Source organism: Lissotriton vulgaris, chromosome 5, assembly GCF_964263255.1.
Source record: "Lissotriton vulgaris chromosome 5, aLisVul1.2, whole genome shotgun sequence".
NCBI classification, from domain to species: Eukaryota; Metazoa; Chordata; class Amphibia; order Caudata; family Salamandridae; genus Lissotriton; species Lissotriton vulgaris.
In genome coordinates, this window is record NC_141693.1 from 839,152,808 (window position 1) to 839,177,513 (window position 24,706).

General features: G+C 49.3%; 1 protein-coding gene across 1 annotated transcript in view; it reads right to left on the reverse strand.

The window, feature by feature from the left end:
• HELLS (helicase, lymphoid specific) overlaps positions 1–24,706 on the reverse strand; it is a 591,428-nt gene that overhangs the window by 560,840 nt on the left and 5,882 nt on the right. The window contains exon 2 of the mRNA XM_086922383.1: positions 9,492–9,598. Within this exon, the coding sequence (XP_086778509.1) occupies positions 9,492–9,598 (107 nt within the window). The remainder of the gene's footprint in view (positions 1–9,491; positions 9,599–24,706) is intronic.

The window sequence follows — 24,706 nt, forward strand, 5'->3', positions numbered from 1 at the left end:
CCTCTTTCAGGTTGAGCTCACGCAGCGCAGGTTGGACGAAGCAGCAAAAGAACCCAATTAAAACCACGTTCTCCTTTCTGGAAGGAATAGGCATTGCTGTGCCACTCCATCATCCCCCCACTCCAGTGCCAGCCCCTCCCTCACGCCTGCGTTCTCTCACCTGGTTAGTCTCAGAAACAACCCAGAACACTGCGCCTTCACATCCCATAATCGGTTTCCCACCACACGGAACGCTGAATCCGCCAACTCAAGCTTGTGTGAGTAACCCTTTCACTTCTGCACAGATAGATCTATGGTTCTGTTCGTGTTTGTGTACAGCCCCCCTTTGCCCTCGTAAAATATCTGTACATCACCCCTCTATCGCCTTGGAACACCTCGCTCTTCAGTCTTGTAAACAGGGATTTAATGAACACCCTTCCTGGCAGCTTGCCAGGTAGACGGTGGGGTGCGCGGGCATTCATTCACACACTATTTCATGCTGTGCCCTTTTCCAGAGGGTTTTGTCTTTTCAGCCGCTGAGGGCTGGTTTTGCCCTCTTACCCACTGAGTGCTTCTTTTGCCCTCTCACCCTGCCGATGTTCTTTCCCTTCGCTCTTTTCATGCTGCTTTTGCAGTGTCCTCTTCTTGATTGTTTTGCTCTCATCTTTTTCATGTTTGTTTTGCCCTCACTCTTTGTTTTGCGCTCTCATTCTCTTAATGCTTGTCTTTAGTCTCGTCATTTTTCTTTGTGCTTGTTTTGCCCTGTCATCTTTCACGTGCTTATTTTGCCCTCTCACTCTTTTCCTGATTGTTTTGTTGTCTCATCCTTTTCATGTCCGCCCCCACCCCCGAATCTTCCTGTTTGCTCTGCCCTCTGTCTCTCCATGCCTGTGTTGCCTTTCACCCTCTTCATACCTGTTTATTCTCGGATTCTGTTCTGCTGGGCTTGCTCTCTCGTCCTCTGCCTGTGGTTTTTTTACTCTCTCGTCCTCTTGGGTTTGCTCTCGTCCTCTTCATACCCGTTTTTCCCTCTGTTCGGGAAAAAGAAGGAGAGCTCCTCCTCCTCCTCCCCCCCCCCCCCCCGATGACGCGGCGGAGGCTCGGCTGGCTGGGCCAATCCCAGCGCGGCCCTGGCTGGAGGCAGACGGCTGCTTCCTTCGGCTTCGGGGGCCGCAGTGGGAAACAAAAAAGGGACAATGCTGGGTCTTTTGTGCACAAATGTTTTTTTATACTTTGACACCTCGGCGTGAGGTGGGGTGGTCCACAAAATAGACAAAGGACGATCGGCAAAGGCAACTGCAATGAGGGCGGGTGCCGTCAATGCCGGCACAGATTCGGGGGCGTTCCCGGCTTTTGGCTGACGTAGCCAAAAGGGAAGAATTCTCGGGAACGCCCCCGAATCTGGTCCAAGATTGACGGACAGAGCCCTCTCCCAATGGCTAGCCTCCATTTATGGAGCTAGCCAATGGGAGGAGGGGGCAGATACCCGACCCCACAGAGCAAAACATAAGATTTTTCCTAGCGCATGCGTACTTCGTACGCATTGCTAGGCAAAACCTAAAAACACATTTTCTGTTCTAGGTAGACCGGAACTTTTTATCTCCATCTAACATCAGGAGAGAAGATGTAAAATGGATCAAGGTCCATTTTTTAGAGAGTGCGTCTTAATAGAGAGGAGAAGGAAATAATGAAACCATCTGTAAGAGCACACTATGTTAATCACCACTCCCACCCTGGAACCATACCTGAAATTTGTTACAAGACCTCTTCATAGATTCCTATTAGCAAGATTCAAGTTTAATTTGATTCAATTCTCCTTAGGTTGTTAGCCATCATGGGCCAATTCAGAAGAAGATGCCCCTCCCTGTCAGTGTGATAACTTTTCAAAACAAGATACCATGCATTTCATGATGTTTTGTGGGTTTTATACCGCCGCTAGGAACAAACATCTGTTACCTGTTTTGAGGGAGGCTGGCTTTATTCAAGTCAGACCCGCATTAATCTACCTCCAGATGTTGGGCAATATTTTTTTTTTGTAAGACTTTATTACCAGTTGTCAATTGCACAGTACATCATTTGTGTGTGTAGATGACAGTTTCCACGCCATATTCATTTTGGTGCTTGTAATACACAGCTATTTAGCCGACAACCTTCCGGTCCGGCAGCATTTAACATTGTGCTCGAGACATTCCTTCAATGAACAAAGAAATCAATAGTCTTACTTTTGTTAATTTTTTTCTGAACATCACCATAGACTCATTAGGAACAATAAACAATATATCAGGACATCTATATACGGTCAATCATTCATATCAGTGGGTTCTTCCGATTTACTATTCTATATATTTTCTTAAAATATCTCCCTCTTCCATACCCATACCCCTCCCAGTATCCCGTCAACGGGTATGTATCAGTTTCCCAGCTCGTCCTCTTCATCAGAGCTGTCATCTTCTTCCGGTAAAGGTTCGCACAGGTCACCCCTATACTTATTCCAGGGTAACCATATCCTATTCCATTTGCAAGGGTTGGCTCTTATCTTATAAACCGCTCGCTCGGTTACCATCAATCTATCCATGTGTTTGAACCATTGTGCGGACGTCGGTGCATCCGCTGCCCCCCATTTCTGCGCTATATCGCGCTTGGCCGCCATCGACCCTATCACTACCCACTGTTGCCCCCGTCGTGTTAGATCTGTCTTCCCCCATATATTCAATAAACAGACCCTCGGGTCCGGTGTGAGTGACACTTCCAGTGTTTGTGAGATGGTCCTCATGATTCGCTTCCAATATTCACTAATGATCGGGCATCCCCAAAGTGTGTGTAGAAGTGTTCCTTCCTCTCCACAGCCTCTCAAGCAGTTTGGGTGATCAGTCCTATGTATTCTGTGTAGAGTAGTTCTGGTGTAATACACTCTGTGCAGTATTTTAAATTGTACCAAGCGGAAGCGGGCCGACACTCCTGCCTCACGCGGGTATGCCAATGCGGCATTCCAGTCAGTTTCATCTATTTCCCCCCCAACTCCTCCTCCCATTTATCCCGTATTTTAGTGAATGGATCAGGTAGATTGTTTAGCAGCTTTCGATAAGTGAGTGATGTAGCCCCCGTTTGGATATAATCAGTGAGTAGGCGGTCCTCCAACGGTGATGATTCGGGGACCTTTGTCCCCAGCTCTATGGCTGCCATTAATGCATGTCTTATCTGTATATACCTATAGGTCTTAGTAGGTCCTAAGTCATATTGTTGTTGTAAGAGTGAGAATGGGATCATACCAGTACTCGTCCATAAGTCTCCCAATGTAGAAATTCCTATATTGTCCCATTGGGTGAATCCCTTGCTATGTCTCAAACACCCCAGTGATTGTGTCCCACAGAGGCGTACGTTTAGTTATTACGCCCCCCCATTTCAGTCTAGTCTGCGCCTTGTGCCAAAGTATTATCGTATGCTTCGTCGGGCCTACCAGTTTTGCCATTAGACTTTTGTTATATAATGGCGCCAGTAGACGGTGTGCCTTGCTGCGTTCTGTCCGCCAAATAAGCTGGGTCTTCTTGTGGTGCGTGGATCCACTGGTTTATCACCTTGAGTAGGGACGCCCAGTAATACAACTGTATATTTGGAAGCGCTATCCCACCGTCACACCATCCACGATTGAGTTTTATGTGTGCCACCCGAGCCGGGAGTTCTCCCCATAACAAACCTGAAAAGACTGCTGTCACCTTTTTAAAGTACGAGGGTGGGACTAGGGTTGGTGTATTTTCCAGTACGTACAAAAAAAGTGGAATTGCTTTAATATTAAATAAAGCCGCTCTACCTAGAAGTGTCAATGGTAAATTTGTCCAGAATCTCGCATCTGCCTTTAAGCGAGTGAGTGGAGGTAACAGGTTCTGAGTAAATTGGATCGAGGCGTCTGTTGACGTAGATTCCTAAATATTTAAACGAGGAGTCTGCAGTAGTCAATTGGTATTCGCTGGGTAGATGTGGCAGAGGACCCTTCAGTTCATAAATGATCGATTTCGACCAATTTATGGTGCAACCAGAGTGGATACCATGTGTATTGCATAATTCTAGCAATATAGGGATGCCAGCGGCTGGGTCGGACAGGTATATTAACATGTCATCAGCGTAGAGGGATACTCACCCCTTTCAGTAATGGAGTGTCTCTAATGACAGTTGCTAGTGGCTCCAGGACTAACACAAACAGCAAGGGGGAGAGCGGGCAGCCCTGTCTCGTTCCTCTAGCCAACGGTATATTTCTCGTGAAATGTGTCCATTGGCCGTCACATGCGCGACAGGTTCTGTGTACAAGTTTCATCCATGCAATAAATTTAGGGCCGAAGCCCATGTGTGCCAGGACTGCGAAAAGGTATGGCCACTCCACTAAGTCGAACGCCATCCTGGCGTCTAACGAGAGAATGACTGCTGGTTCCGTCAATAAGGGGGCCCGCGCCAGTGCGCCATGTACTCGGAGGTTCAGTACCGTGCTCCTATGGGGTATAAAACCGGATTGGTCTGGATGGATCAAGAGGGATAGGTGGGGCATCAATCTGGTAGCCAATGTTTTCGCCAATATCTTGGCTTCCGCATTGAGTGTCGAGATTGGCCGGTATGATGTACACTCGACGGGAGGCCTACCCGGTTTCGGGATGGCAACAACAGTGGCCATTCGTTGATCCAGGGGCAGGACCCCCCCGCTCCAAGCTATCCTTGAGCATAGCCAACAACGGCTCACTTAGTGTGTCTGTCATCGTTTGGTACCATTCAATCGGGATACCGTTGGGGCTTACCGCTTTCCCTGTGTGTACCACCGCGTCTTGGGGTAAAGTCGGGGTGCGCACCGTTTGTAGGGCCAGCGTCGCAGCACTCGCCGTGACTTCCCTTTCTGGAGTATATACTCCCTGAAAATGGTCCGCGAGGATATCAATTATTTCTGATGGGTGCGAGTGCAGCTTCCCACTCGGTCTGCCAATTGCAGTATGGTCCTGCTACCCTCTTTTCTTTTATCTAGCCACGCCAGTAGTTTACTGGCCTTGTCTCCTATATTGTATACTCTATTCGCCGTTATATTTTCAATCGTTTGTTGTCGTATATGATCATTATATGCTTGTTGGCATAGATTAAGTGTGTGTGTGTAGTGTGTCCTCTGTTGGGTGCTCCATGTGTGCCGAGTTTGCTGCTTCAAGGTTCAGTTCCAGATCCCTCAACTCCCATTGCGGTGTACGCTTATGCCCTGTTATTGTTGTAATAGCATGACCTCTCAAAACGGTTTTATATGCTTCCCATAGGGTAGTGGGGGATGACACCGAGCCAGTATTCTCCGCAAAGTAATGCCGGGTCGCTTTTTTAATTCCTTCCGGACATATGGTACCTTAATATAATCCGGATAAATTGGATATAACCTTTTGCGAACTCTTCCCGAACAGGAGATGTTTAGTGTTAGGGGGGAATGGTCCGAGATACCCCTGGGTCTAATCTGCACATCACTAATTGTAAGGTGACCGTCCCCTAGTGTGAGAAAGTAATCTATGCGGGACAGACTATTATGAGTTGCAGAGTAGTAAGTGTATTGTCAGCTCTCGGGATTGAGGTGCCGCCAGACATCCAACAGCCCTTGCGCCTCGATAAAGTCTTGAAAACGGGACGGACCAAGTGTGTGCGTTCGGGTCGGGAATCTATCCTGAGTGTTGTGTGCCACTGCGTTGAAATCTCCTCCCACTACTAGGTCGCCTTCCGGAAGATCTAACAGTAATTTCCCCAACTCGGGTAGAGTGGTCACGTGCAGTGCTGGAGGAATATATACAGAGACAACATTAAGTGGTTTGCCTCCCCATTGCCCATTCGCTACTGCAAAACGGCCATACTCATCGGCTCTCGTGGAATGCAGTATAAAGCGGGACGCCTTTCTCATTAGAATGCCCGGAGGTAAAGTCAGAGTGCACTATCATACTATATCCACGTCTGTCCAGTGCTTTGCTCGCCGTCCCCACTAGAGGTCTCCTGAAGAAGAATTAGATCCAGATTTAGTCTTTTAATACCCTGCAGGACCAACCCCCTCTTTATCTTGTCTCCTAGGCACCTCACATTCCAGGACATCAATTGTAATGGAGTTACCGGACCCATGCATGTGTTCTCATTTAGAGTAGCTGATTGTGAGTTGTGTGCCATTGCATATCTATCAGGTCCAGCTTGTACATTTCAATATCTGCTTGCAGTAGTGTTCGGTATATACCCATCTGAGTATTCAATTTGTCGTGCTGCACATTATTTCCTTGAGTCAAACAAAACAAAACCAGAAACCCCCCTATATCCCGAACAACCCCCCTCCCTGCTATACGGACATAAAACCGCCCGCCTAACTTAGCAGAGTGCCTGTCCCATTCCCCACACCAAATACTTGCTGCCGGGGGTGAAGATTCTCCGGAGCCGGCGGCACCTCATACACTCCTCGGAAGCCCTCAGCCCAGTGTCCTATAGCCGACCTTCAGGCACAACGCGAAATACAAGGTCAAGTTTTTGATTGTCCTCTTGGAGATTAGTGCTCCTTGCTGGCACCATCTTCCATTACATCTCCGTCCTGTGAGAGTTCTTCCTCCGTACTGAGAGACGTTTGCGAGCCCTCCGGAAGTCCAGTATTTTTGTCCTTTTTGGATCTGTGGGGCTGTGTTGCCGGTCTCCATCCATCGAGCCAGTCTCTCACAAGTTCAGGAGTGTCAAAGAACCAAGTCTTATTGTCAGATACCACTCTCAGCCTAGCCGGAAAAAACATGGAGTAAGGGATCTCTCGCGCTCTTAGTTCCTTCTTGACCTCCAGAAAAGTCCACCCACGGCGCGCAACTTCTGCCGTATAGTCTGGGAAAAAGGCCAGTGTGGAGTTGAGGATCTTCACCAGAGGGGACACTCTAGCCGCCTGCAAAATGGCGTCCCTGTCCCGGAAGTTGAAGAGACGGGCCAAGATGGGACTTGGTGTCGCGCCTTGCTTAGGTTTACCCCCCGGTACTCGATGCGCTCTTTCCACAGAGAAAAAGGCAGATAGTCCCTTTGGTTGGAGCTCTTTTTTAAATCAGGTCCTCCACATATAGGTCGGTTGCTCTATTTCCTTCAGATTCCGGTACACCAAGAATTCTTATGTTGTTCCTTCTCTAGCGACCTTCCTGATCGTCCAGCTTTTCACGTAGTGTTTTGTTCTCTACCGCCAATTGTTGCATCGCCGTTTGAAGCTCGGAGACGTCTTCCACTAGGGACTTCGTGACCACCTCCATCGATTTCACTTTTTCAGACATTTTTTGAAAGTCGGCACAGATCAATGTGATTTCAGTGGCTATTGAGCCCACCGTGGCCTGTACTTGAGTTAGTGCTCTCATGATGTCGTCCAGTGTTTTCTGCGTGTTCGCCCCTTCCGCCATCTTGCCGGCTGGGGCCGACGGGGAGGATGACGCCCCACCACTGGTGAATCTATCAATTTGGGTCTGCGTAGTGCCTCCTCGTGTTTTTCCTAGCCATCCTTACCCCCTCGCACCCCAAAAGTCTTGCAGGGTATATCTCCCAGTCGCCTGGTTTTCGTGGGGTATGGCGTGTAACTGGTCGTCACCTTTCTCTTTGCGTGGACAGTAGGCCAATACCTCCCGATACGCACAGGTTCTCGCAGTGTTAAACCCTGCAAGTCCCCAAGCAAGTCGGGAGCCGGTACTATAAGGCCAGAAGTCCCACTTTCAGAAGGTCGATCTTGGTGTTGTGGCGATGGTGTGCAAAGGCGGCCAATGCATTGAGTACTACGTGTTAAGATGGCGGACCGACCCTTTGTTCTCCTTAGGTTTCACCTGTCTGCCGTCTGGAAGAATTCTTTACATATCGCCTTTAGCTGGTCTCCCTATATGTGGCAGAGTCTAATCAAGACTGTTCGAGCAATTCTCGCTGTTATCGAGCTCGTGACCAACTTTTTGGACCGCGGTCGTGCGTTTCCGGTGGGGGTCGAACAGAGTTGCCCTCGCCCCTTCTCGGTCGATAATTCAGGATTGATCCCGGCTTGTTATGGTCGTCCAGGCCTCCGGGTCATCACGCCATAAGTTTCTTCTCCAATGTCGGACAGTCTCCAAAGTTGCTGCCCTGGGTTCCGCCCGGTCCTAGGCTTCGGGACCCTCCGTTAGAGCATCTTTTCTGCACGGATAAGTGGTCTGATATCAGGAGAGGCCGTCCTGTCTACGGAGCTCTTCTTATATGCTGCCGCCATGCTCGGCTGTTAGCCACGCCCCTCCATGTTGGGCAATATTTACATTACTTTTAGTGTTGCCAGCTTTCTAGCGGAAGCTTTTAGAATTAGGAAGAAACGTGTACCACTGAACACTTCATTGTAAACATGGTATCTTTTTAACAGATTTTAATTCTATGTGCCAAATACGACATAGAATAGACTAATGGCCTGCACTGATTTTCTACATAAATGAACTGTGATTTTAATGTATATGCATTGTATGTGCCTTTCATGATTTTTTTAAAAATCGAATAAAGTGTACTTTGACTGACTGTGCAAAATAGTGGTCAAGAGATTGGTTGGATTAAGGACCCCATGGCTCATTTCGGCTATAATAGCAAATTTTTTACTTAGGATTCACGTGAGTGGGTATTTGCTGGATTTGTGATTTACTGGCGATTCATATGCCTGGGAAAGGCGTTAGGAAGTCATCTTTGCAGATGTGGTTTTGAGCTACATGTAGGTTTTTTTTTTTTTTTTTAATAGGTCTTGTAGACGGCTGCACTGTCAAATCCGGTCTAAAAATAGGGCGAGAAATGCAGTTTCGAAATCCAAAGCAATTGTTTTGTCCTTTCGCTGCAGAAAGCTTATTATAGGTTTTAGTCAAATCAAAATCAAAGTGAAACCTAATCAATTAATGCAGAGGAAAGCATAGCAGGAAGGTCACAGTTCCCAGATGAAGCACAAGTAAGGGTACCAACAAAATGAAAAAGATCAGCACCCATTCACTGGTGGTAATTCTTAGTGAAGTTGTTACAGGCTCTACCACACTTGGTGTTCTCAAGTGAGACTTCACAATTTCAGTCCTACCGGTTTCCTTAATAAAAGTTTTAAAAAAATTAATTAATGCTACAAAACAGCAATTTTAAGCTAGTTCGTAACAGTGGTATGTGGTGGAGGATTGGTGCATGGGAGCAGAACGGACACTTGCAATGGTTTTTATTAGGTGACTAACTATAGGCAATCAGCTGTTCTGGCAGAAATCTAGCACCTATAGACTATGTAAAAAGGAATTTACTGTTCTATGCTACATAATTATAAAACCTCAACAGCTCCCCATTTAATCCTCATAAGAAGCTGAAAGATAGTGATGGGGTTATTAGCAAGACGGCTTATCTGCAAGCAACTGCTTCACTAGTATTGACGGATCTTAAAGTTGCACTCGTACGATGCAAAACCGGAAAGATTTTGAAGATACTGGGTTATATTTTCAAATCACAACCCACATTCAGCAACCCCAATAAACTGCCATTCCAGTCAGGAACCTTACCTTTTCCAACATTACCCTCTCTTCTTCCTCTGCAGCCTTCTCCAACTGTTCCTCCTCCGCCACCATGGAAGGGGTTATGAGAACTTCGTCCAACTGTGCATTCATTTCTGCAGAAGTTTGTGAAAGACCAATGGTTGGAAAAGTCTGCATTACTTTTAAAGTATTCACTCAAATGTATTCTTCTAGCCATTATAATAAGGATTATTAAGTACATACATTAGAAACTGGTCAGAAGCACGTCAAAAACATGTTTTAAGAAAAACAAATATAAAAACTGAAAATCATCAAGTTAAAGTGTTTACCCCTTCATCACTTTAAATTTGAAGTCAAAAGAATCTCACCTTCAGCGAGGCAAAGTATTAAAATAATAAAAACACAAACTCTGCAGTTTATATTTGATACTTTTTTTTTTTTTTTTTTAAAGCATCAGTTCCACCAAATGTTTCTGAACAGCTATGACATGTAAAACAGACGGTTTCCAAGAAAGAAGCAAAAAGTATATTAAAAAGGCTATCCCAGACTACATACACCCTTTCATATACGAAATGTGTTCACATATTAAAATCACTGGGCATTGAAAAGCGTCACTTACTGCAGCTCTTAAAGGTTCGATAGGAGCAGTCACTAGGTCCAAGCTAGAGCAGCTTTTACCATTTCGCCAGCCTTAAGTAAGTTAAAGGTTTTTTTTTTTTTTTAAACACATCCATAAGCTGAACAGTCTCCGTTGAAACAAGCAGTGAATTACAGGTCTCGAGTTAGACTCCATCGTTGAGAAAGTTGGCAAAATAAGTAGCATTAAGCTGGGGGTAATGGTTCTACTGTTTTTAGGTTCCACCTGGTGCTTGTGAAATCTCTTGTATTTATTATATCTTAAAAGGGGGTTCAATCAGTTACCAAGGCTGAAATACTTTGTTCATTTACTTTTGTGGAACTCTTTTTGTCAACTTCCCCTGCATGCATTTACATAACTTCTAAGGCTGTTCACACTGTTTAAGCCCCATTCAAAGTTAAGATAAGATCTCCTCTAAGCATGGGCGGAAAATCCGTTCCGCTCGCGGATTTTCGGTAAATTCGCGATCTTACCGAAAATCCGCAAATTCACACGCAGCGGATTTTTTTTTCTTGGTGATACAATTTTGCGGCGTAAGTTCGCAATTGCGAACATGTAGGTGCGGCCGGCAGCAACAATCTCGCACTCGCGAAATTACAAAATTTGCAATTCTGCACAAGAAATCAACTAGCAAGCAGCATATACCTTCTGAAAAGGATGATTTTTATCAGAATAACTCCTCAGGTTGACATTTGCCTGCCCTTTTTTGGATTTGAGGCCTTTTGACTTTCTTTAAATCACTTTTGGATTAGAAATCAACTTTCACAAGTAAGTTTGTTTGGTGCATTACATTTGCTGTTCTGCAGAAAAACGAGTTTTTCTAAACTGAAAGCACTCAGCAGGTGCAAGCGTTCAAATTCATCATTAGTAACCATTCCCTGTAGTGTTTCCTGACTGGGGCCCCTCCAGAGTTCAGTTGCTAGTTGCAACAATTGTATGACCCTGCTCTGACCCTCACAGCCGGATCATAGAATAGCTACAAGTAGGCAACAAAGGTCCTGGAAAAAATAATTGCACTGCAACAGAAAGCAAATTACAGATAAGGAAGCAGATGCCAGACTGGAATTTTAAAACAGTGACACATTAATAAATCAACCCCAAATTAATTCATGTCAGTTGAAGCAGGGCAGGTGTGCTTGCTTCTTCCCCCCATAATCTACAGTGATGATGATGAACCAGAGGGTGGCACTGATGTACCAGAGGGTGGCAGTGTTGAAACAGAGGGTGGCAGTGTTGAAACAGAGAGTGGCAGTGTTGAAACAGAGAGTGGCAGTGTTGAAACAGAGAGTGGCAGTGTTGAAACAGAGAGTGGCAGTGTTGAAACAGAGAGTGGCAGTGTTGAAACAGAGAGTGGCAGTGTTGAAACAGAGAGTGGCAGTGTTGAAACAGAGAGTGGCAGTGTTGAAACAGAGAGTGGCAGTGTTGAAACAGAGAGTGGCAGTGTTGAAACAGAGAGTGGCAGTGTTGAAACAGAGAGTGGCAGTGTTGAAACAGAGAGTGGCAGTGTTGAAACAGAGAGTGGCAGTGTTGAAACAGAGAGTGGCAGTGTTGAAACAGAGAGTGGCAGTGTTGAAACAGAGAGTGGCAGTGTTGAAACAGAGAGTGGCAGTGTTGAAACAGAGGGTGCTGTGAACCTGTGATGATGAACCAGACGTAGAAACAACATAGTCGCGACCGTTGCGTGCCGACAAGTAGGTTCACAATTGCGAACTGGTACAAAATCCTCGCGAACTGGCAGAAACCCTTGCGAACACTATAAAAACAAAAAAAATCCGCGAGAATTCGTGGATTGAGAGTTCGCAAATACGCAAATTTGCGAACGCCAGATTCGCAAAATTCGCCCATGCTTAATCTCCTCCCAAGAAAAAAGGCAGACAGCTTCTAACAATTTGCTGGAATGCTTGCTTTTTATTATTACTTAGTTGTGTAAAGTAAATGCTTTGGCCTCGGAACTTTGTGGCATTTCCTATTCATGCCCCAGTGACATTCTTTGCATGCATTATCGGATGTTTTCAACTTAATCCAATTGGTCATTATGATCAAATTCCACATGTAATAAACCTTGCACGTTAACCCCTTTACCACTGCCGGAATTTCCCCACGGTGCGGGAAAATCCTGCGCAGATCGGAAGGCTCCAGGACGCCCACCGTGACGTCGGACGGCCCAGTGGGCCTGTGCAGGTAAGGGGTTAAAAATAAATTTAACAAAAGAGCTTTGCTATAGTGGACTACTAAACAGGCAGTTAACTTAGACAACAGGGTCATGATTTGAATGATGCACCAGAAGCAGTAGCACCGGGCCCAAAAGTTGCCAGTACTCTTAACATCTAATGTTGCTATTTTTATTTTATGTGCTTCTATAGCGCCTGACTAGATCCCCGAAAGGATATCTCTGCGCTTAAGATAGAACAATTACATTTGACCTGTGCCTGATCATAAACAGAAATAGTAAATCATAAACTAATTAGTTGGAAGAGAAAAAGGTGAGTTAAGGTTTTTGCGAAAGGATAAAATGGTTGGTAATGAGTTTCAGTTGAATGGGAAGGGAGTTCCAAAGGACAGGTCCTGTATGTGCCAAAGCACGACCTCCCTGGCGAGATTTTTTATTTTTGGGACCTGTAATAGGTGAAGATTACTCGATCAAAGTGATCGGCCTGGTACATAGGGTAGAAAAGCTTTAGCCAAATATTTGGGGCCCTTTCCTATCAGACACCTATGAATGGTACACAGAATTTTAAACTTCGTGCGTTGCCGCACTGGTAACCAGTGAAGTTTGGCTAGTAGGGGGCGGGAGGGAGTTCTAGATGGTACATTGAGAACTAACCTCGCCGCCGTATTTTGGACTACTTGTAGTTTGTTTAATTGGCCTTCATTAGTTGACAAAAGAAGGCCATTACAGTAGTCCAATCTACTGATCACTAGTGCCTGGACTAAAGTTTTCCTGTGACCATCGGGTATATAGGGGAACACCCTTTTCAAAAGTCCGATGGCTCTAAAGCAGGTGCCCGCAACTTGGTTGACATGATGTTTAAAAGTCAAGGCTTGATCGAATAGCACCCCCAAGTTTTTGACAGTCTGCTTTGGGACAGGAACTGGTCCTAATTCTGTGGGCCACCACTCCCCAGACCATAATGTTGCTATATTTTACAACTAAACTGGCAGTCACAAGGGAAGTTATCTAGCAGGCTCTAGGGTCATGATTTTAATAGTGCAGCAGGTGCACTGGCACCTGGACCAAAGGCTCCAGGCGCGTCACTAAACACAGATTATTGCTATATTTTACAACAGGCAGACACTGTGGAAATATGAAATACTTTTAGTTAGCATAAGCTGAAGCCATCTTGTTTGTGGCATCCATTTTGTTAGCTATGTAATTCTTCTGTCTTTACTGTTGCTTGCCCTTCTATTCTGCTTGAGTCACCAGCTTCAGTTAACTCCTTCTGTACTGGGCCAAAGCAATGTATTTGCTGAGCAAATGCCTGTAGCTGCTGAAATGCACCTGGTTGAAGATGCAACTGTCGACTATTTCTGGCTGCTGTAAGCAGTTCTCTACCCCCTCCCACTTTGCTGCCTAAGTGATCACCCATCTGTCCATGTTTGTCAGTAACTATTTCTGCGTATGCCTGTACCTTCTACTTGTAACTACATGCTTACTCCGCAACAAACTCTGTATATAAGCACCATGGTCTGTGTATTCAATGTACTACCTCCTGGAACACTTGAGGGTGTTGTAAGGGCATGGTCCCACTCATGAGTGATTAATAAACTTGTTCTTTGAATTCCAGCTTTAGTGCCAATCTCCATTTTGTTGGTCAATGGACCCATGGACAAGAGGAGGGTGATCCCTGCACCAGTGTGCTCATTAAAAGGCACATTTCCACAACACAAATGCAGTTACCTTGCAGACAACTGGCATGATTTGAATGGTGCATCAGGTGCACCAGGCCCAAAAGTTGTCAGAACTACTCTAAACACCTAATATTGCGATGTTTTACTAGTATACAGGCAGACAATTGCGGTTATCCTTCAGTTAAAGGGGGCTCGATTTGAATGGCGTAACGACACTGGTGGCAAAAGGTCTAGGGACCCCACTAAACGCAGAATACGGCTATATTTAACTACTAAATGTGCAGTCACAAGTGTAATGACCTTATACGCAACTAGGGTCATATTTCAAAAGGTGCAATGGCACCAGACCCAAAAGTAGCCATAACTCCTCTAAACTTATAATATTGCAATTACATAAATGAACGTTATTATTTCCTGGTTTCATTTTTAGGTCTCGCGACCTATCGATGCGCGCAAGCGCATCGAGCGTAGCGAGAATTCATGTGGCGAAAACATCTTCAAACCAAAGGGCTTTCAGCCCCGCGGTTTTCATGCAGTGCCCGTGTACATGCGCATCGCATCCAAGCCCAGCCCAGTCCTCCCCTAGCAGCACTCCTCCCACGCCAGCAACTCCCCCCTCCCACACCAGCACCTCCCCTCTCTCGCATTCGCGCCAACCGGCTTCTCCTCCCCTAGCAGCACTCCTCCCACACCAGCATCTCCCCCCTCCCACACCAGCACCTCCCCTCTCTCGCATTCACGCCCACCCACCAGGCTCTCCCGCCCCCATCAGGCTTCCCTCCCAATCCGCCTGCCTCCCCTCGCGCATTCACGCTCCCCCACCAGGCTCTCCCGCCCCCATCCGGCTTCCCTCATAATCTGCCTGCCTCCCCTCGCTCGCATTCCCGACCCAGGCTCTCCCGGCGGCTTTCGTTTTCCGCTTCATTGCCTTCCCTGCTGCTGCTCGCATCGCACGCACTCCTCCCCCCTCCCTTTTCATCCGCTTTCATCAGGCTCATCTGCTGCTGCCATTCTCCCCTCCCTTCTCGTATTTCCTTCTCGTATTTTCTTGTTTTCATTCCTGTTCGCCAATGCTACTTTGAATCCATTCTAAACAGGCAAAAGCACTTGTGTGTGTTTTAAAAGCATGCCATGGCTTCAATGTGCGATGGCATTGCACAGGCTTATAGCCACAAGTTGAACGTGTCACTTTACCTATCCCGGTACATTCAGTTTCTGAACTTAAGGGCAAATAAGTTACATGTTCTGGTTGTGGCTCCACACTAGTGTTAACATTCTTGACTTCAGACATGCAGTTAGTGGGAGACGGGTCCACAGCGCAAAAGTGATAATCTGTTCGTCTTTTTCATCATTGCTCAAGCAGTAAAGATGCTGACATAGGCTTTGATTACAGGCAGAATTCTTAAGATTACTCAGCAAGAAAGGGGCCACGAGACAGACCTGATCACCGGCGTTCATGTGCTCTTGGAAGACTCAGCGGCTCTGTCTCTCGTGCACACACGCACTTCTCACAAGCACATTCCATTCTCTCTCTCTCTCGCTCCTCCTCCTCCATGGGGCCTCCTCCCATCCACTCCCTTTCTCTCTACTGTACTCCTCCTCGCACGCACTCACTACCCTCTCCCCTCCTCCGAAATCCGCTGCCAACTTCTACTCCACACAGCCTATTCTATTACTTTCACCCCCTGCTCCCTTTCTTGGCACCGACATCCGCTGCGGGGTACCTCCCTTCGTCCACACTATCACAGAATGTACTTCTCTTGAAGGGCAGCTCTTGACGCCTCTTGAACTCCGATGCCCAAAAAATAAAAAAACATGTTTTTTAAACAATCCCAAAAGTTTGTCTGCCCTCTTTTTACTGTGTCCCTCACTGACTTTCACATTAAGTCCCCACCACATGTTATCCTTCCTGGCCCCACACTGATCACACTCCTGCCAGGTAAGCCCCGCCCTTTCGTATGTGTCTGGTCTGTTTCTGCACTCTCATGTTATTCAATGTTTCACCACACTCGCTGAATGTCTTGAGGGAGGCCAAAGATTGTTGACATTGTCATCCAATCCCTTTTCATGCGAGCCTGTAGGAATAACCGCACAGGCAGGGGTTCCAGCCCACAACAGCCCTCTCATCAGAACCTGCAAATCGCCTGCAGTCCTCTGGGAACCCACCCCCACAACAAATAGATCAAAGGTGTCCTCCCCCTGTGCGCCCGTGAGACCCCCCCGGCCATCTGCAGGGCAGCCCCGCTCAGATAAAGGCACAGCATGCAGAGTCACAGCAGCCAGTCAGCCTGTCTGAGACCCGGGGCCCTCCGTCTCCCTGTCTGCAGAGAGCTGCAGGCAGACGGGCACTTTCACTCAGTCATCTGCTGGGACGCGCCGAGCAGCGCCTCGAAGGCCTGGTTTGTGAAATTAGCGCATTGTGACAACACATCGCCAGTCGTGCTTTGCGCTGCTCGAGCTTGGCCTTGTGGTCTGGCGAGGGGCCAATTCCTCCCTCAGTTAGGAGTGGGCACAATCTTCTAGGAAGCTTTAAGACAGTTTCTATTCATTGTGTGCCGCCTATACAAGGGAAGCTATCTCTCCAGCCTCATCATTCAGATGATTTAAGGGACAGTGTAAGACTGACCACAGTCAAACTACCTCCCCTGCGAGACTGCTGCTGTTCCCCACCCCGCATTACACACCATACTCCATTCTCGCCATCCTCCAATCTCGCCATCCTCCAATCTCGCCATCCTCCAATCTCGCCATCCTCCAATCTCGCCATCCTCCAATCTCGCCATCCTCCAATCTCGCCATCCTCCAATCTCGCCATCCTCCAATCTCGCCATACTCCAGCTCCTATAAAATCAGGCCAGGGTGAAATTCTGATCACACCACTGAAGTTAGCCAAATTCCCATTACTTGATTTGGTCTACTTTTTTAAGTAACGCAGCACCTCATATGGATAGATTGAAACCCTTAGGATGGTATTACTTGACATATTTGTCCACAGGCTCGTTTGCTTAAAAAAATATACCCTTAGATACTGTTAAGCAGAATGTTGCAATGTAGTCCGGGCCATTACTACAGTTTCTGTGTTAAATATTAAGGGACACCACCACCACGTCACTCTGGGACACCACCACCACGTCACTCTGGGACACCACCACCACGTCACTCTGGGACACCACCACCACGTCACTCTGGGACACCACCACCACGTCACTCTGGGACACCACCACCACGTCACTCTGGGACACCACCACCACGTCACTCTGGGACACCACCACCACGTCACTCTGGGACACCACCACCACGTCACTCTGGGACACCACCACCACGTCACTCTGGGACACCACCACCACGTCACTCTGGGACACCACCACCACGTCACTCTGGGACACCACCACCACGTCACTCTGGGACACCACCACCACGTCACTCTGGGACACCACCACCACGTCACTCTGGGACACCACCACCACGTCACTCTGGGACACCACCACCACGTCACTCTGGGACACCACCACCACGTCACTCTGGGACACCACCACCACGTCACTCTGGGACACCACCACCACGTCACTCTGGGACACCACCACCACGTCACTCTGGGACACCACCACCACGTCACTCTGGGACACCACCACCACGTCACTCTGGGACACCACCACCACGTCACTCTGGGACACCACCACCACGTCACTCTGGGACACCACCACCACGTCACTCTGGGACACCACCACCACGTCACTCTGGGACACCACCACCACGTCACTCTGGGACACCACCACCACGTCACTCTGGGACACCACCACCACGTCACTCTGGGACACCACCACCACGTCACTCTGGGACACCACCACCACGTCACTCTGGGACACCACCACCACGTCACTCTGGGACACCACCACCACGTCACTCTGGGACACCACCACCACGTCACTCTGGGACACCACCACCACGTCACTCTGGGACACCACCACCACGTCACTCTGGGACACCACCACCACGTCACTCTGGGACACCACCACCACGTCACTCTGGGACACCACCACCACGTCACTCTGGGACACCACCACCACGTCACTCTGGGACACCACCACCACGTCACTCTGGGACACCACCACCACGTCACTCTGGGACACCACCACCACGTCACTCTGGGACACCACCACCACGTCACTCTGGGACACCACCACCACGTCACTCTGGGACACCACCACCACGTCACTCTGGGACACCACCACCACGTCACTCTGGGACACCACCACCACGTCACTCTGGGACACCACCACCACGTCACTCTGGGACACCACCACCACGTCACTCTGGGACACCACCACCACGTCACTCTGGGACACCACCACCACGTCACTCTGGGACACCACCACCACGTCACTCTGGGACACCACCACCACGTCACTCTGGGACTCCACCACCACGTCACTCTGGGACTCCACCACCACATCACTCTGGGACTCCACCACCACATCACTCTGGGACTCCACCACCACATCACTCTGGGACTCCACCACATCACTCTGGGACTCCACCACATCACTCTGGGACTCCACCACATCACTCTGGGACTCCACCACATCACTCTGGGACTCCACCACATCACTCTGGGACTCCACCACATCACTCTGGGACTCCACCACATCACTCTGGGACTCCACCACATCACTCTGGGACTCCACCACATCACTCTGGGACTCCACCACATCACTCTGGGACTCCACCACATCACTCTGGGACTCCACCACATCACTCTGGGACTCCACCACATCACTCTGGGACTCCACCACATCACTCTGGGACTCCACCACATCACTCTGGGACTCCACCACATCACTCGGGGACTCCACCACATCACTCGGGGACTCCACCACATCACTCGGGGACTCCACCACATCACTCGGGGACTCCACCACATCACTCGGGGACTCCACCACATCACTCGGGGACTCCACCACATCACTCTGGGACTCCACCACATCACTCTAATACACCACCACATCACTCTAATACACCACCACATCACTCTAATACACCACCACATCACTCTAATACACCACCACATCACTCTAATACACCACCACATCACTCAGCACCATAACAGCATCACTCAGCACCACAACAGCACTGTCCTTGCTGGCTAACAACAAGCATTCCCATAGCCAATAGGACTCGCATTAGGAAAGTGTAAGCTATTGGCTTTGTAAATAACAATGCTATTAATTTATATATTTTCAATGCCAACACATTAAAAAAATAATCGTCATTTACAATACCAATAGCTCACACTTTCCTAATGCGAGACCTATTGGCAACGCCAGTGCTTGTTTTAAAGGTTGCTACTACTTCTCTGCACTATACCACTAGTAGCACAACATATTGACTTCTTGTAGACAAGTCATAACACTTTAATAGACTTTCTGTAACTTATATTGTACAACTACAAGCAAGCTATAGCTTACAAAAAAAAAAAAAAGCTTATTACTAATCAGATAGGCTAAATCTAATATATTTACAAATACTGGTCAGGAACTTGCTGAGCAGCTGTGAACAACAATAAAACTCACTGTGCCTCTTCTGTCCCTCTCCGGGACTATAGACTACTTTTGCGCAGAACGTTGTAGATGCCTGCGCTCTCGCAGGACAGCTGTGAAAGGAGCATGGGTACCTGGCACATCTGGGCCTTCGGGCCACACTGGGGCTGTTAACCAAAACTGCCCCTAAAAGACTGGCACTCTGGGGCTCTCTCATCACTAGGGCCCCATTGTTGCAACTGCCCACTAACACTGTGCCTGGGCCGCTCGGAGCCCTCTGACCCCCACGGGAGCCCTTGAAATTAGATATGGCCAGGCGGGCTCGCTCAGGCACTACCCATGTGCACTGGGAGCCCCCACTGGGACCACACACCGGCACCTCTGGGCTTTTACGTTGGAGCAGCCCGCTGCCAAGCAGGCCGCTCAGGATCTGAGATGCACAAGGAGAGCCATCACTTACCGGCTCTCTGGTTCTCGGGGGCAGGCTAGACTCGGAAGGTGGCATCACTCTTCACCCGGGCCCCCTCCTGGGACCCGTGACTCGCATTTGCCAGGCCAGTACTCCGCAGGGCTTCCCTTTCCCCACTGGAGCCCTGCGATGCTCTCCCTTTTCACTCAGGGCTGCCAGCAGCTCAAGGGAGCCCCGCTGATGGCCTGAGACGACGACTTCTCTGGGGCACTGGTCCAGGGCGGGGTGGGCTCCCTCCTGGATTCTCACTCTGCCCTTCACCAGCTGCGTGCGCAGGACTTCGAGAAACCGAAAGTCCCGCCCGTCGTCAGGCACTACGTTGCCTGACTTCCAGTTTTGCGCGCGGGCTGCGGCTGTGAATATTTCCCAGCAGTAGAACGCGGGGTGGGCAACTGCGTTTGAAAGTAATATAACGAGGACCATGAGGGGTAGGCTTCCTCCCAATTTAAAGTACAAAGAGGGGTGGGCACCCGCAATTCAAAATAATTAATAAGCTGCCATGTGGGGTGGGCACCCACGATAAAAATAATCGGGCTGGACACCAGCGACCAAAGCGTAACAGGGGGGATCCCTACGAGGGGGGGGGGGGGGTATTCCCTCACCCAGGGCTGCAGCTCAGTGCTGCGTGGCCCCCAGGCAATCCTCCTCTGGGGGAAAGTAAATCAAAGCGCCCTTCCGGTTTAGGAGCCATAGCTCCACAGCCAAAAAGTCCAGGAGAGTCTCCGGGGCGGAGCTGGGCCTAGGGGCCAGCACACAGGGCCCTCCAGCAGGGAGGTAGCCCCATGGCTGTCCCTCCCGGGCCCCAGCAGCAGCAAGCCCCCCTCCGTCAGGATCAGGAACAGAACAGGAACAGGCAAGGTCCAGGGAAGGGGTTCAGGGGCAGAGCTGGGCCCAGGAGCCAGCACACAGGGCCCTCCAGCAGGGAGGTAGCCCCCATGGTGGTCCCTCCTGGGACCCAGCAGCAGCAAGCGCCCCCCCTAAAGTCAAGTGAACTGAACATTTTCATGAGGTCACAGCCCCTAGATTTATATTAGCAGATCCCTTTGTGTAAAGGTGCAGGGCATGGGGGGAGCCAGATGCAACTGGTTATGGGGAGCTTTGGAGCACTTTGTTTTTTGCTCAGCTTCCCTCTCCTTTGTCAGGTGGGGGCTCAGGGATTAGATGCACCACAGGGGGCGGAGCCAGCATTGTGGAGGGAAGCCACAGTCCTATTCAGGACCCAGGTGCAACTCCTCCCTCCCATCTACATGCAGATCTCCCTATTCACCACTGAGCAGACTCCCCATGTCTCCTGGAGCCACTCTCACGTTTCAGCTCCTGTCAATCACAAGCAACTCACATCAGGCAGGCACACAGTACACAGAAATGCCAACTTCTAAAAGTGGTATTCCTCCACCAGTCACCGTAAATCTGCACACACCATTGCGCAGCATTTATCCTCACGAGTTCATACAAACTAAACTAGCCCCTCATACCAGGAATTACCATGGAGACACATATCCCCCATGCATTCCTATGGGAGGGCAGCCAATCTCACCACACGCCCTCAGTGAGCGCACGCACTTTACTCTGGGCCACAGTACTAAAGTGCGCAAAGGCCAAAAATCACTACCAATATGTCAAAGCTTAAGGCAAAAAGTTCAGAGGTGAACCTGCCAAAAGGGCCAAGTCCAACACCAAACAAGACCTCAAGCTCTGGCAATCTCTCAATCCCCTTGGCAGGGGGCACTCTTTAAAATGATGATTCTCCCCAGTTTTCTACACATTTTAGAGAACATAACCTTTCACCTTCCGGGTAGTTGGTTCAGAGACTTGGGGTAATAACCAGGTTCCTGTGGGGAGGTGGGAGACCAATTATAGCCTTGGCCAGATACTGGATTCCTCCCTTTGATGGGTGTATGGGAATGACGAATCTTCACCTCTACTATCTGACCACCAGACTTGCGGTCGTTCATGACTGTTCACTGGCGGCTGGTCGGACCCGGCTTATCGGACAGAAAGCCACACGAACTTGCTGCAAATCCAAGCCTATTTATATAGAGCCCTCATACCCCAGACGATTCCACCCATCACTAGTGCTGTTCTGGTGGCCTGGCGTTCTGCCCCGAGTTACACAGGGTGGGACAAGAGACTCACCTAACACACCTTTTTGGCACGGCACATGGCTGAGTTAAACATCGTCCCTCGAGGGCTTTTGGCAGTGGGACCGGATCGGGATCTCGTTGCTTGGAGATGTCTGGGTGGGCAATCATGTTAGGGCCTTCTTGGATCTGCAAACCGTCACTCCCTCCACCCCACCCAATTTTACAGGTATCTGCAGCTCCGCCATGCCCTCACTACACATATTCCATCAGGCACTTTGCTTCCCGAGTTCAGCCTGCTAGAGGCTCAGGTTATGACGGGAGACTTGGGCAGAGTGACTGTGTCCCGGATTTACTGCTCCCTTGTTAATAACAGCCCTGTCCCCCTTGACTTACTGCGCACCCGCTGGGAGGTTTAGGTGGGTCCCCTGGAGGAGGCAGACTGGAGCAATGCCCTTATGGCCCCCAGAACTCTGACTACTTCCTCAAAGCTATGCCTCATCCAACTCTATTATCTTCACATAGCCTGTACAGGGCAGGGATGCCACCTCTCCAGACTGCACACGCTGTGGCGACACTCGAGCCGATTTCTATCACATGGTTTGGTCCTGCCCTGGCTTCCTTTTTGTCGGGAGTGGAGTCTGAGCTTTCACAGACTCTGGGGTGGCAGATCCCTCATAATCCCATACGCCTTCTGCTGGGGGTTTTCGATGGGCTGGACGACTCTAGACCCGACAAACACTTCCTGGGTACAGCGGTGGCCAAGCGTGACATTGCGGTGGTCTGGGCTCAGGCAAAAACCTCCTACCATGCGAAAGTGGCAACGAGGGGTGGATTGTTGTGAGGGTCAGGAGGAACCCATCTTTGAGGCCAGGGGATGCCCCGAGACATTTCATAAGATATGGGGCAAATGGTTGAATCTACTGTCTTAAATATGTGCCTGTTCTTTCTCCTATGCTGTTTCCTTGCCCTTCTACCACCGGGACAGACTTTGAAGATGTATATTGTGGCTGGAACTTCAGTTATTTGCTAAAGATAGACTTTGACTCTGTGCCTAATGGGAACAGTCCAGCCCGAACTGCCAGGCTAGGTCCTACCTGGATTGGAAACAAGCATCCTAGACCGGTTTCGGGCTTTTAGCCCCCAGCCAGGATAGCTTGACTCCAGTGTTTGGTGGTGTGGTTGAAGGAGACGTGGGGGCTTGTGGAGAAGGGGTCCAGCGTGTGTCCAGCGGCATGGGTGGGTGTCGACACGAGCTGATTGAGTCCGAGGTTGTCGATCAGGGCGGTGGAGTTGGCATGGTTTTTGTTCGAGGTGGAAGTTAAGGTCCCCGAGGAGAATGTAGTCCATGGAGGTGAGGGCGCTGACGAGGTCGGCGATGGTGTCGCTGAACTGTAGTCGTGGTCTGGGAGGTCTGTAGACGAGTGTTCCTCTGAGGGTGGTGTTGAGGTTGTTGTGCTCGGCGGTGGTGAGGGTGTCGGTGGTGTTGGTCAAGATTCTGATGGTGTGTCTGTGGATGATGGCGATTTCCCCTGCCACTCCGTTGGTGCGGTCTCTGCGGGAGTTTGTAGCCCTGTGGGATGGCTATGGCGATGTCTGGTGCTGAGGTGGCGTTCAGCCAGGTCTCCGTCAGAAGGTGACGTCGGTGGCAGTGGAGTCTAGGATGTCCCAGAGTTTGATGGCATGTTTGCGGGCGTGGAGGAGGATGCAGCGGAGGTGGTTGGGTTCTCTGGTAGGTGGTTTGGAGGGCTGGATACTTGTGAATCTGCAGTTCCGGCAGGCGAAGGGCCCTTGGGTGCACTTCGGGGTGGCCCGGTAGCAGGGGCGGTCTCGTCCGGTGTGGAGTGCGTGTAAGGTGCTGGAGTTGTAGTGCAGTCTGGCGTTGTGGGGGGCACGGGGTCCAGGGGTTCTGGTGCTGGGCGTGGTCCAGGCACAGACGGGCTTGCCTTTGGCGCGGCCTCCATAAGAGGCGAAGTGGGAGGGAGGAGCAGCAGCGGGCGGCCAATGGGCGAGGGCAGGGGAAACAGAAAAAAAAAGGGGGCAGGGCCGCGGGGAGGGCACAGAGGGCAAGGGCGCAAAAGGATTGCCTCAAAAAACAAATGCAAAAAAACACAGTACACAGCAGAGAAAAAAAATGGCAGAACAGAGGGAAAAAAAAAAAAAAGAAGAGCACAGATAGCAGTTACCAGGGGTGAACCCTCGGTAGCGGCGGAGCATAGACTCGGCGATCAGGAGGAGCCGTGCGGCGTGGGGAGTGACCTGGGGTCAGGTCACTCACCTTCGCCGCTCTAAGACGTCGAATGAAGTCTTGGAAAAGTTCTGCAGCAGAAGACGCACCAAAACACAGTCTCATATCAAAACACAGCGACATGCAGAAAAGGTCGCTATATTCTTAGCGTTCCAATTAATGACAACCTTTATTTAAAACAAGGCGAAAGAAGAACTTTGCACCATTTAATTGCTTTATGTCAGCAATGTGTGGACCTGGAAGTCGTGCTCATTAAAGTGCTTGTTTTCCAAGCGCATATCTACGCCTTTCGAGCATCACGATTGTGGGAAAAACCCATGGCGTTGGATCAGTTGAACGCTCAATAAGGTCATGTTTAGGTAATTATTTAGGTTCTTTTTCATCAGCCTCTTGTAAATGAAAAGCAACTAGTCTACTTCTC